Raw genomic sequence first — 11,948 nt, 5'->3', positions numbered from 1 at the left:
ATCACCCACCCCCCCCCTCCCAGAGATAAGGCAGGGTTAGCTTTTAAATCAAGAGTGGGAAATTGGGGAAAAGAGTAACCTGTACTGTCCTGGTCAAACTAGTTGGTACATGGACTTTTTGGATTACAGTTTTTAGCTTTACTTCTTGCATTCCCTTCCCTGGGAAACTCAACTGCCCTTGAGCCCCATAGCCAAAGTGCCAGTACTCACCCCCCCCGGGACCACCACAGCTGCCTTCTTCCTTGGGAGTCCAGAGGAAGTCACAGGAAGGCCAAGGAGGGCTCTGATCTAGCCTTTACTCTCTGCACATAGAGCAAGAAATCCACCTCCAGGGTTCTGGCTTAGCCTTGGGATAAAAGCCCCTGCTCTGCTGTTAACTTTCAGGGGGTTCCTGGAGTGCTACTCTACGGGGACAGGTAATAGAAAGGTGCCCTTTACACTGTACTCAGCTGAAATGGATAATAGAAGCCTTGCCAGAAGTCAGAAAGATAAGGTTTACTACTAACATCCATTACCAAAATAAAGGTAGAACACTTCTGAGACCAATCACAATGACAAGAATTATCAGGCATGTTTTGAAATGAACGTGTTCCAACCGTATTTACATAAGCTATCAGAAAGGAAGTAAGTATTCAGTGACATACTAACATGTACTTAACTAATGGAGACAGAACACACCAAAACTGGTCTGCAAAAAGACAAAAAATAAAGGTTAAATCTAAAGACAAAAGAAAAACAGTGCTTCCACCACTAGGGGTAGCCCCAGAGCACCCATACAAGGACTCAAGTCAGCCCAGCAACGTTGCTCAGACTAAGGCAGAAAAGAAGAGCAGCACTACAACATCCCTGCTAACAAGGCAGAAGAGCACTCACAGCACACTCTCTACTGCAGTGAGAAGTCAGACCCCCCAGCCAAAGCTTAAATATAGCACCGGGACCAATGGGGAGGTGTGTGTGGGCAGCGGGGGCCCCAGGTGAGGCCGTCAGGGTGAAGGCCTGGATCAGCAGGCACAACCCAGCAGCTCTGACATCTCCCTGGTGGTTTCCTGGCAATGCATGGGTGACACGAGCTGGCAGCATGCTTGGGACCGAAGGATGAGGTGGAAATGTCATCCCAGTTTAGGGAGGGTCAAAGCATCCTCTGTGCAGCGATGCACAGTGAGGGCGAGCAGCGAGAAACGTGTGTGGTAAATGTGCTGCTGACACCCTGCACACGTTGGTCTTTGTGATACATGTCATAAGATCTCTGTGGTGAGTTCAATCCTCTTTTCTTTCCTGATGGTAGGAAAACACAGACTACGGACTGAATGCTCACCACCTGATTTGCTTGCTTTCCCTCAAGGCAATCAACAACAGTTGAAATGAGAAGGGACCATTTCAATCAGTAAGAGTGGGGACAGCCGGTCAAGGAAGACACTTTTTCAGCTTTTCCAGATCCCAGTCCCACCCCAAGCTCCAGGCTGACGCGATTTGCAGCCAGCAACATAGTTGGCTGCAGCAGAAGTGAGAAGGTCTCTGAGAAGGCTGCCTGGCGATGGGAGCATCAGTCTCACACTCAGGTGTTTATGTTTTATTATACGCCTCAGGATAGATACATCGTGAGGCTTGTGACTGTTGAGGAGTCCCATCTGACCTGAGGAAGAAAATAATTCCCCTGAAATTTGAAAGACCTCTTTCAAAAGAAGCCTGTTCCACTAGGAAAAAATAGAAGCATCCCTCTTCAGCTGTAAGTGCTGTTTTTTGTGTGTGCCTAACTCAGATGTGCCACTCTCAGGTTTGTGTCCCGGGTGAGGTGCTCACACACGATGGTGTGAATGTTTGCTGCCTGTTCCTCAGAGTGGCTCACAAAGAGTTGATGCATTGAGGAGCTACCGTGTGATCTAATTTCTTCTCCTAATTTGAAAGCCTTTGCATTGTCAAGGGGAAGTTGCCATGCAGGACACGAAGTATGCTTGGGCTTGCAGTTACTGCGGTGGCTTTGTTTTTGCAGGTCCTGAAGCAGCCTGGGACATTGCTGTTGCATGGGATGTGGTTGCAGATGCTCTTGATATCCTTAGAGGATAATTGTCTTCTCTTCTTGGGATATTAGAGCAATGGTTCCCAAAATATATCCAGCTCAGGGTAAGTGCATTTTTTTTTTTTCCCCAATACCAGTGTGTGTGCACACACACTTCAGCTGGATTGCTTTCGGTCTGCCACCAGACCCGTTAGAGGGGGTTGCCTGTCCCCTCCAGCACAGTGTCCCAGGCACGTGTGCAATCAGTGCGTGTTGTGTAAGGGATGGCTGAGAGGATGGGATGTCACTGGCAGATGAAATCATTAAAATGGTTTCAAACTTCATACTGAGTGTGAGGCCATGATTAAAGTTGTAGCAGCAATTTGTGACTGCTTAGTCTGGAAGCTCATCAGGAAGAAATGTCAGGGAGTAAGGAAGCTCAGGGATTACAAACCCACCGAAAGCAGGAGTGATTATTAACTCAGCAGGATCTTAGGACAACACGACAGGAAGTATTTCTGATGGAGGTGGTAGCTTTGAGAGATCCCCAGGATATTAGAAAGACTTGTGGTGGGATAGTGTGTATTACTCAAAACCCACGCATCCAGGAAAGGTGAATTTAAAATCAAACAAACTCACAGAGGTACTGCTGAAGGACTGAATGAGGACACTCTTTGTAGGAGAGAAACTGTAAAGAGCTTCCTGTTGTGCAGACTGTACGGCACGTGCTGAGGCACAATCCCAGTTTTCTGTGTTCTTCAGTCTCAGAAGGAAATAGTGGGAAACACAGTGAAGATATTTACCTACAAGAAAATATAGAAAAAGTACATGTTGGGTATAAGCTGGCAATGAGCAAGTTCAGTAGGAAATTAAAAGTCTTTTCCATGGGAAAAACAGAAGCCAAAAGTACCCGAAGTGAGACTCTTGGGAAGCCATCGTGGCACGGGGATATTCAGTGGGTGTCAGCAAACAGACTCTGACCTGTGCAGGTGAGAAAAGAGCTCATAGTGGAAAGGTTTGTTCGAATGATATTTCAAAAGCTGGAATGGCCGGCTCTTAAACTCTGTATGGCTTCACTGCCCTTTCTCGCCATCTTTTATTAGATGAGAATTTGCAAGGAAACTCTAAGGGGGAATGATGCGGTACATGTAGCAAAGTGAGGCCAGAAGTTCTGGCAGTCTCAGCAGTGCGTGTACACGTGTGTTCAGGATGTAAGATGTGGGGCTATTTCAGAACAGCCGAGTTCAATCTGAGAGCCTTTAGACCTTTAGCATTTTACTTCATTACCCTGTTGTGACATTATGCTGGACAGCCTTGAAAAAAGGATTTGAGCTACAGGGATTTCAGTAGACAGTAGATTTCAGCTACTGTCTCAGAGGTGTGGGAGTCCCGAATGCTTCTAAGCACCTGTCAACATGTAGCATTAAAAAAAAAGCAGCCAGGCTATTAAGGTGTTAGGTGTTAATTCGTTCCCACCTTGTGTCTCACAACAAAAGATGCTTTATTTGCTCACCAAGGCTTAGAGGGGAACGACCACAGTGAGTTTCTACACTTAACCCCACTTCAAGCAGACCAACACTAGTCTGTAGGTTGTACATCTTTATCTTGTTTGCAGAATGGACACATCCTTCTCTGAGGGATGTGTCTTGTTCTCCCTTAGTCAGTACAAAACTTGACAAAAATTCAAGGCCAGAAGTGGGCAGCACCTGGAGACCCTCCGAGGGGTGGGGACACCCCTGTGGGTTCCACCTGTGCTCTGTCGGTAGGAGGTCGGCAATCACTACTTGGCAGCTTCAGGTGGTGGCAATTAATTTGCGACCTGATTTATGTCCCCCTGCAGGAAGGTGGGCAGGAGCAGCCAGGTCTGGGGTTGCTGCAGTTGTTGGAGTCCCCTGGGAGGAGCAGGAGGCCCTGGTGCTCCCAAGGGTTGAATGAAATGCCTTGATGGTTACTTTTTCTTAACCTATTGTTTAGCCACAGTGTTTAAGTGGCTGTTTGCAGGTCCCCTGCTTGTTACTGACTGCCTACAGCTCAGGTGTGAAGTTGGAGCTGAGATTAAAGCTGGGGGCTTTGATCCTGAGTCACACACTGACTCTCAGTGCCTTTCTCTCCCTGCAGGAGACACAGGGTGCTGCTGCTCCCTGTCCCTCCTTGCAACCTTCTGTCCATGTGTGTGACCCTGTTGCCCCTCAGCTGTCAGGTGCTCACCAGGAGCCCACAGTGGCCATGGTGCCCACGATGGCCACGGTGCCGGCTCCTGCTTCTGCGTTGCCCAGCCGCAGGCTGGCACCAGCACAGCCCCAGGGCACAGCCACGGTGCGGGGCTGGGGCAGCTGCCCCTCGGGGTGCGTGGGGCTTCAGGTCCCCCACGGCCCCAGAGGTGTCCCCAGCACAACCCCTGCAGTGGGCCAGGCCCTGCTCACTGCACTCTTCACATGCAGGTTTCGGCACGGATCCTCTCAGCTCCTGTGGGCGGATCAGGAGGCGCTGCTTGGCTTGGGGAGGCTGGCAGCTCCCACCAGAGCCCAGGAGCTCCTGTCCTTTGCTGCCTGCTACAGCCATGGAGATGCTGCAGAGGCCTCGTGCACCTTCCTGCCCAGCATGAGTATGAGCCCCTTCGTGCTGCAGCAACCCAGCCAGGGGCTCCGGGCTCGACTCTGTGCCAGGGGAGGGAAGGGGACCCTGTCCCTGGGCCTGGCCCCAAAACTTGAAGGTTCCCCTGGGGCTGGCACCTGCCTGGTGGAGAGGTGCCTGAGTACTGTCCCCCTGGCACCTTCCTTCGGGGTCTTCCTTCTCCCAGAACAAACACTGCCTTTGTTCCTTCTTCACAGCTTTCAGAGCTGACTGCTCGCTGCTGTTTTGTGCCGTTAACTTTGCTGATCAGATAGGTTTTTGCACCAGAATCCCCTCTCATCGGCTCTTCTAAGTAAAACGGCTTTTCTGTTCTCCTGCTCTCATTCCTCCCTCCTTTCTTGTTTGTGGTGTGCAGCAGGGCTGCGTGGCAGGGGCTTCTCCCTTAGAGGCTGCGTGGAACGTGGCTTCTGCCCTGGACGTCTCCAGCTCCAGGTAATTACAGTCCGTGCTTGTGGAAGCGCTCTGGGCTGTAGACAAGGTCGTAAATCAATTGCTGTCATAACCAGAGTATTAATATTGAATGTCCTAGTTGAGCACTGTATGGATTGACAAATAAGTTTGTGTTTATTGATCAGCTCACCCTGGGCAACTGCAGCTCACTGTGCCTCTGGTTCCTGGAGCTCCAGCCCTGGACACCCCCAGCTCATGGACGTCTCCAGCTGTGGGAGTCTCCTGGATGTGTCCAGGTAATTACAGCTTGTGCTTGTTACAACAGCCTGGGCTTTAGGCCAGTTTGTTAATCAATCAGTACTGCGAATGTGAGAATTTAATGTTACGGTACACTGCCTAGGTATTGACTAATTGGTTTGCATTGTATTTATTGGTTAATTGGCCCTGGACATCTCTGTCTCCCTGTGTCTCCCCCTTGTGGATGGCTCCAGCTCGTTTGCAGCTCCAGCCCTGGATGGCTTCAGCTGGATTTCTGCTCCAGGTAAGTAAACACAGCTCGTGCTTGTTAACCCAATCTGGGCTTTAGACGAGGTCATATATCAATTGCTTTTGTAACTTAAATATTAATATTGAATGGCGCAGTTGTGCATTGTATAGACATGGACCAACCTAGTTTGTATTGATCTGTTAGTCCTGGACACGGCTATAGTTGGTGGACATGTCCAGCCCTTGACGTGTTCAGCTTTTGCTTGTTGCAACAATGTGGGCTTTAGACAAGGTCGTAAATCAATCACTGTCACAGCTTCAACACTGCATGTGTTGTGTTTGTATGGTGTAAAGTATAGGCTTTGGTATATGGTTTGTATTTTTTCGTTAATGAGCTCTTTGTGTTCATGGATGGCTCCAGCCCTGGTTGTCTCCTGGGTATTTTCAGCTTGTTCCATTTTCCAGCTCAATGTCTTCTGGCTGTCTCCAGCTTGTTGCAGTTTCCAGCCCCATGTCTCCTGGATCTTTCCAGCCCTTGAAGTCTCCTGGCTATCTCCAGCTTGTTTCTGGCTCAAGCTCTTTAGAACTTGTGCTTGTTTAAAAAAAAAAAAAAAGGTGCTCTTTTGACAGAGCTATAAATCAACCAGTCATAATCAGAATACTAATATGAACTGTCATAGTTGTCCAGAAACTGCCTAAATACTGCACAATTAAGGGAGTAACCATTCTGCACTGGGTACAATGAATGAGCAGTGGAAGCGGGAAAGCACCATTTTGCCCAGAGACTATTTTGAACACTTTGTTTGGCCTGGTGCATGCCAGCATCCCAGACTTTGGGGACCGCCACAACCAGACCCCCACCTCTGGTTGGGGTCCATGCACCCAGCCCACCCCCCTCCAACCCACCCTCACAGCCCCCCAGCCCCTGGGGTGCAAGGTTTGCCCCAGAAACAGCCAACATGGTCTCCGTTCCTGAGCCCAACCACACAGAAACTGGTCCATGCTGCACACCCCAAACCGAGTGACCCGGTCTCCGTCTCTGAGCCCCACAACCAGCTGAACGAGGCCGTTATGAGCCCTGCAGCCATGGCACTGGGTCGGTCCATTGGGGAGCACGGAAGTGGGCCTGTGGCAAAGGCTGGCACAGACACCCAGCGCCATGCCTCTGAGCCCCTGACCAGCCCAATGGGCCCTGTCCCCGCCCCACACGTGGGGCTGTGGCTCTGTGAGGTAGGCACCAGGGGAGCTGCAGGGGGCTGCGGGGGCCCCAGCCACCGGCTCCCACCTGCACACAGCTGGCCCCAGAACAGCTGAGGTAGGCTCCAGCCCCGAGCCCAATGCACAGCAGCTGTGCTCTTTGCCCAGCCCCAAACACACAGCTTGGTCTGTTTCTCTGAGCACCAAAACAACCAAAATGGACCTGGTTCTGAATCCCCAAAATGTGGGATTTGGCCTCTGTTCTCAATACCACGCAGCACCACTTTCTGGAGAAATGGTTTAAAGAAGAACCGGCACTGTCGTTGCTGGGGGTGACTGCTCCTAAATGTGTAGAATGCCCCTTCTGGTATAAATTCTACCTGAAAGCCTTGTCAGTATTTGCTGAACAGTCGTGATGAGTCAGGAGCACAGACCATGCCTGCAGGGACACTGGAACTACGAATGAGGATAATCCTTCACTCTTTAAAGACAACATGCTTTCTGGATGTTCACCTGGGAGAAAAAAATAAGGTAAGATGTCAGTATTTAGCTCTGAAATTACATTTTGGATGTACACCCACCAGAGACGAGCCCTACATTTGTGTTTGTTTTGAAGTTTGCTAGGGCTGCTCAGAAAAATGGGCAGGAGAAGCAGGAAATGTTTTCAGCTGAAAGTCTGAGGAGCTGAATTAGCTCAGCCTGCCTTGTATTTCTAACCCCAGGTCCCTCCATCTCTCCAGATAGGATTCTGGTTTTTCCCCCAAAGAGCATTTGAATTTTCTAAGACTTTTCTGAGAGAGAAATCACATCCGGTTCTTTTTTAAACCATTTCTCCAGAAAGACAAACTGGGATTCTTTCCTCAGTGTCTTCACAGTGTTAGGAATATTTTCGGTTCTTGTTCTTTTAAGTGTGTTTTGGGTGCTTTATGAAAGTTAATATATGTCTTTAAAAGTAATGGATAGTCTGCAAGCAATATCTCAATATTTGTATGGCAACTAAACATGTTAGTGAGGAAAACAGGCACACAGTGCAGAGCAATTTTATTTTATTGTAGCATTTGAAAGGGAACCTCCTTCCAGTATCACAGACTGCACTAAATACATGTTGATTTCATAGTTATTTTCACCTGCATGTACCCTGCCTTCCATAAATAAACAATCAAACTAACCCACAGTGCCACATCAGCAGGTAAGATCTAACAGTTTATGGATACATTATCTCTGCTTCAAGAGAATGATGCAAAGGTAAATGTAACGCTTCATACACATAGCCAAGGGGAATAAACACCTCACAAGGACAGGCTAACCACAAACTGCAGAGGACGTGTGATCTAGCAGCCTGGCAAGTGGGAATTGTGGTCTTTTGAAGTGTTACAGGTCTGAACGAGTAGCGCCTCAGTACATTTTTCTTCCACTAGTTTGTGGCACGGCAGTCACAGAGCAGTCCCCATGAAGAGGAAATGCGCTGATTTGTATTCTGCAGAAATTGTCTAAATTGATGGGAACCGACTGCTCAGTCACCAGTCCTGTTCTCTCCTAGATGATTTAAGCAACTCAGCTTGTCCCAGAACAGGAATTTGCTGTACCTCTTTGCAGATGGAGTTCAAATGTGTCACTGTGTGACAGGAACATGCCAGAGTTCATGGAATTGATTCAAAGGAGAAAGCAGCCAGCAGCAAACCTGTTATTATTCACTTTTCTTCCTTTGTGTTCCAGTCTGGTCGATGCCACATTCAGTTTCGCACCCACTATGAACTTCTCTTTCCCAATGAGGGCTGGCACATCATCCCTCACAATGTCAGATCCTCTGCTTGATCCTTGCTGCTCCATCCTCAGGGAGAACACAGCCTTGTAGTGCCGCTCTGTTCTATCCCCCCATGCACAGATCTTGGAGAGAAAGAATATTTATTATGTTCTTGGGCACTTACTGTACAACATAGCTTATTTGTGTATCCAGCTCGCTGGCTGCCTGCATGGGGCAATACAAGGGGATGAATGCATCTGAACACTCCATGGAGCTCAGCAGAAATGGAACGTGTAGAGGATGAGGGTGTGTGTCCCCAGAAGGACAGGCTCAGAGCTGGAGGAAGGTCTCAGGAAGAGGTCGGGAGATAGCCAGAGCTGTACAAGGCATTTTGTAGTACCCAAAAAGGAAAGGCTAAGGCTCCTGTACATCCATTTTTGGCCTTAAACATACTTTTTATTTCACGTCCAAGAATGCTTTATGTGCCTGTGACTGCAGAGGCCTGGGCGAGCTGCATATGTGTATCTGAAAGTTTGCTTTTAATAGCATTGCTTTTAGTTTCTCCTTGCTAATGCCTTTTCCCCTTCCTAAGTGCATCAAGAGTCTTTGGAAACATTTGAAAGTGTTTAATATATTCTCAATGGCAGGGGAGATTAAGCAAGCTGCTCAGGACTTTCAAAATGTGTTTACTTTGACTCAGAAAGCACTCTGATTTTAAAGAGATTTCCTCGCCTACTGTCAGTGATTTTTAGTAGTACCCTTTTCCCGAGTCACAGGAACCTGAAAGTGTGTCAAATATAACTGTTTGCCAGAGAAAGACATGGTGAAGGCAATTGCTTTTCCTCAGAAAGAAGCATGAACTTCCACAGTGGGCACTGAAATACCTTGAGCCACTTGCACTGAGGTTAAATTTGTGGAGTACATGGTGTAAAACAACTGTGCAATGAGAACTCAGTTCTGCGTGTTCAGTTTTGTTAATTGTAAATAACAGAAATTTTGTAAGGGGTTGTGAGGACAAAACACATGGAGCAGAAAGACCGTCAGGGAACAGAAAGACGATGCTTTCTTTGTGCATAGAGTCATTATTTAAAGAAGAACTAATCTTTGAGAAGGACTATCTCAAAGCGTTCCTTTTTGACTACAGCCAGAATGAAGATGTGGGGCTAGTATGCCTGTTCCTAGGCACTAGGTTTCTGAGGAAGTAAAAGGAGGACAGCTTCAACTTGTGGCTTGAGGTTGAGTCTTAGAGTTGGGCTGTCTTTGAGTTTTTGTGTGAAGAGTCCTAAGTATCTCCTAGAGGTGCTCTTGTCTCGGGCCTGGCAATCTGGCAGTGGCTTGGGACAAACTGAGCATAGGAAGCCCTGTGTATTACTTGCCTTAAACTCTGCAGAGCTGGTAAAATAATTTGGGATTGGTGCAAGAATGTGAGAGTTCCTCTTGTACCCTGCTGAGAGCAGTCATAGTGTAAAAGACTTGCTGTTTGGCTACAGGACCCAAGTAATGTGAAACACCCCAAATGTATATCGTTTACTTAAACAAGCAATGAGAATTTGATTTCATGAGCATCTGTGTAATTATCCTTATCACAACCATATGTAATCTGAACATTCAATGCAAAGTAGTCATCCTGAAATGAGCTGAGACTTCCCCACAGAGTAAGTCACTTTTCTTCCTTTGCATGTATGCACACAGATTGATCACCCCTCTGATTTCAAAGGTGTTTCTCCTTTTACTTACAATGTGAAGCAAGGCTAAAATAACAGACTGAAATATTCTGCATCGAACCCCACAGAAAAGGTACATCTGTGAAATGAATACCAGGTGTCAAACAGAAAAGGCTCCTACTCTTTCTGAAGTATTACCTGCCTCTCCTTTGACAGTATCCCAGGCATCATATCTCCACTTCTGTCCTGTGTTCTGGTGTGTGGCTCTCAGTGACCCCTTTGTAACCCATACGCCCTGGTTTGAAATTTGGCTCAGCTTGAGGCCAGCCAAATTCTTTTAAAATTGCAAGCAACTCTGTGTGCTGTAAGCATCACTAGTGTGTGTTTTTTTGGCTCGATTCCCAAGGAAACAGTTTGTGGAAAAGCCTGAGAAGCCCCTCACCCCACCCTGGACTAATTGATGCATCTCCCAGTGAAATGCTCAGCATCTGTGTGGGCTGAAAAAAATAGGACAAGAATAAAATGCAGTCTCCTCCCCCACTTTTTTTTTTTTAAGCAAGTTTTATGTAGTGTGCATTACTAGCAAATTCCTTTAACTAAAATGCAAGAAGAATCAAAGCAACTTGGAAGTCATAGACAAGACTGGACTAATTCAGCCGGAAGGGACCTACAAAGATCAAATCCAGCTGCCCAGCCACTTCAGGGCTAACGAAAAGTTAAAGCATTAAAAGCATTACCCATATGCCTCAAACACTTACAGGCTTGGGGCATCAACCACCTCTCTGGGAAGTCTAGTCTAGTGTTTGACCACGTTCATGGTAAAGAAATTTGTCCTAATGTCCACTGTGAACCTCCTCTGGTGCAGCTTTGTGACATTCCTGTGCATCCTGTTATCAGTTAGCAGGGCGAAGAGACTAGCACCTCCCTCTCTGCTTCACCTTCTCAGGAAGTTGTGGAGAGCACTGAGGTTTTGAAAACAACTGGCTTAAGAAGGCAGTTTCTCTGGTCTCTATGTAGAGATTAAGATCTCCCTTATCAAACTAGTTTTACTCTAGAAGTTCTAGTTTGGATTTGCTTTTCTTGAAAATGGGCAACTGGAAATGGAGAAAAATGTTCATAAGTCTCTTAGGACAATCCCAAAATGACCTACCTCAAGCAGTGAAACCAGAGCATGGGGTACTATGGACAAGGCAGCTTTACTTCCTTAACCTTCGGTGTGAATCTGTGGGACTGTGTGCCGGCCCACAGATATATAAACCCATCGAGCATCCCCTCTTGCCCCGTATCACACCATCTGCTGGTCACAGAGAAGTTGTGACGTTAGGTAATGCTAACTATACATGGAAGCCTGTACTTGTCAAGTGAGAAACAGCAATTACATCAAAGGATGCATTCTTGCAGATATACGGTCTCAAAACTGCTTAAAGACAGATGGACCAGAAGGCCAGAACATGCACCTGTACTAAAATAACATGGGTGAGGTTTTTCTTTGTTTTGTTTTTTTTTTTAAGTCTTCAGTGGCTGGCTGCTGAAGTCTTCTCACCTACTCAGAAAACATTTCTAGCTAAAGGAGAGGAGAGCAGATGCCTCCTGTTCAGCAGGTGCAGAATCTCTTAGATACCATTCTTCATACAGCAAAGCCCAAAATGTTACATGTTCCCGAGAAAAGGGTTGGAGCTGCTATCCGGACATATACATATGTACCAGGAAGACTCCAGATCACAGGACGTTCACTCCTTCCTTTCCCCCAATTTCCCCGCTTATTCCTCTATAATGGTAAAAACAGGACGTATTTTTAAAAATCAAAATTTTAATTCTTTTTTAATTTTTAATTTTC

At 47.1% G+C, this 11,948-nt stretch overlaps 1 protein-coding gene across 7 annotated transcripts; it reads left to right on the top strand.

Annotated features, from left to right (window-relative positions):
* Positions 1-2,127: 2,127 nt before the first annotated feature.
* On the top strand, positions 2,128-11,908 carry LOC310899591 (uncharacterized protein). Of its 7 annotated transcripts, none has more exons than XM_083836127.1 (7): positions 2,128-4,031; positions 4,115-4,312; positions 4,438-4,601; positions 4,986-5,062; positions 5,206-5,316; positions 5,523-5,561; positions 8,420-11,908. In XM_083836127.1, exons 1-7 carry the CDS (start codon positions 3,928-3,930, stop codon positions 8,516-8,518), a joined length of 792 nt encoding a protein of 263 aa, XP_083692253.1. In that variant the 5' UTR covers positions 2,128-3,927; the 3' UTR covers positions 8,519-11,908. The 7 variants fall into 7 exon arrangements, with proteins under 7 accessions (XP_083692253.1, XP_083692255.1, XP_083692254.1 ...); XM_083836129.1 differs by having other exon boundaries at positions 8,244-11,908; XM_083836128.1 differs by having other exon boundaries at positions 5,512-5,561; positions 8,244-11,908.
* The last annotated feature ends 40 nt before the right edge of the window (positions 11,909-11,948 follow it).

The sequence above is a fragment of the Anser anser genome, assembly GCF_964211835.1.
Source record: "Anser anser genome assembly, chromosome: 4".
Lineage (NCBI taxonomy): Eukaryota > Metazoa > Chordata > Aves > Anseriformes > Anatidae > Anser > Anser anser.
The sequence above is the reverse complement of the archived record's forward strand: the minus strand, read 5'-3'. Positions and strand labels throughout refer to the sequence as shown.

What these genes read in the sequence shown, in the direction of transcription:
- LOC310899591 (XM_083836123.1), top strand. Translation starts at nt 3,928, where the DNA reads ATGAAATGCCTTGATGGTTACTTTTTCTTAACCTATTGTTTAGCCACA. An exon ending in CACCTTCCTGCCCAGCATGA is followed by an intron (nt 4,602 to 4,985) that starts GTATGAGCCCCT and finishes TGTGGTGTGCAG; the next exon opens with CAGGGCTGCGTGGCAGGGGC. An exon ending in CAGCTGGATTTCTGCTCCAG is followed by an intron (nt 5,562 to 5,971) that starts GTAAGTAAACAC and finishes TCCATTTTCCAG; the next exon opens with CTCAATGTCTTCTGGCTGTC.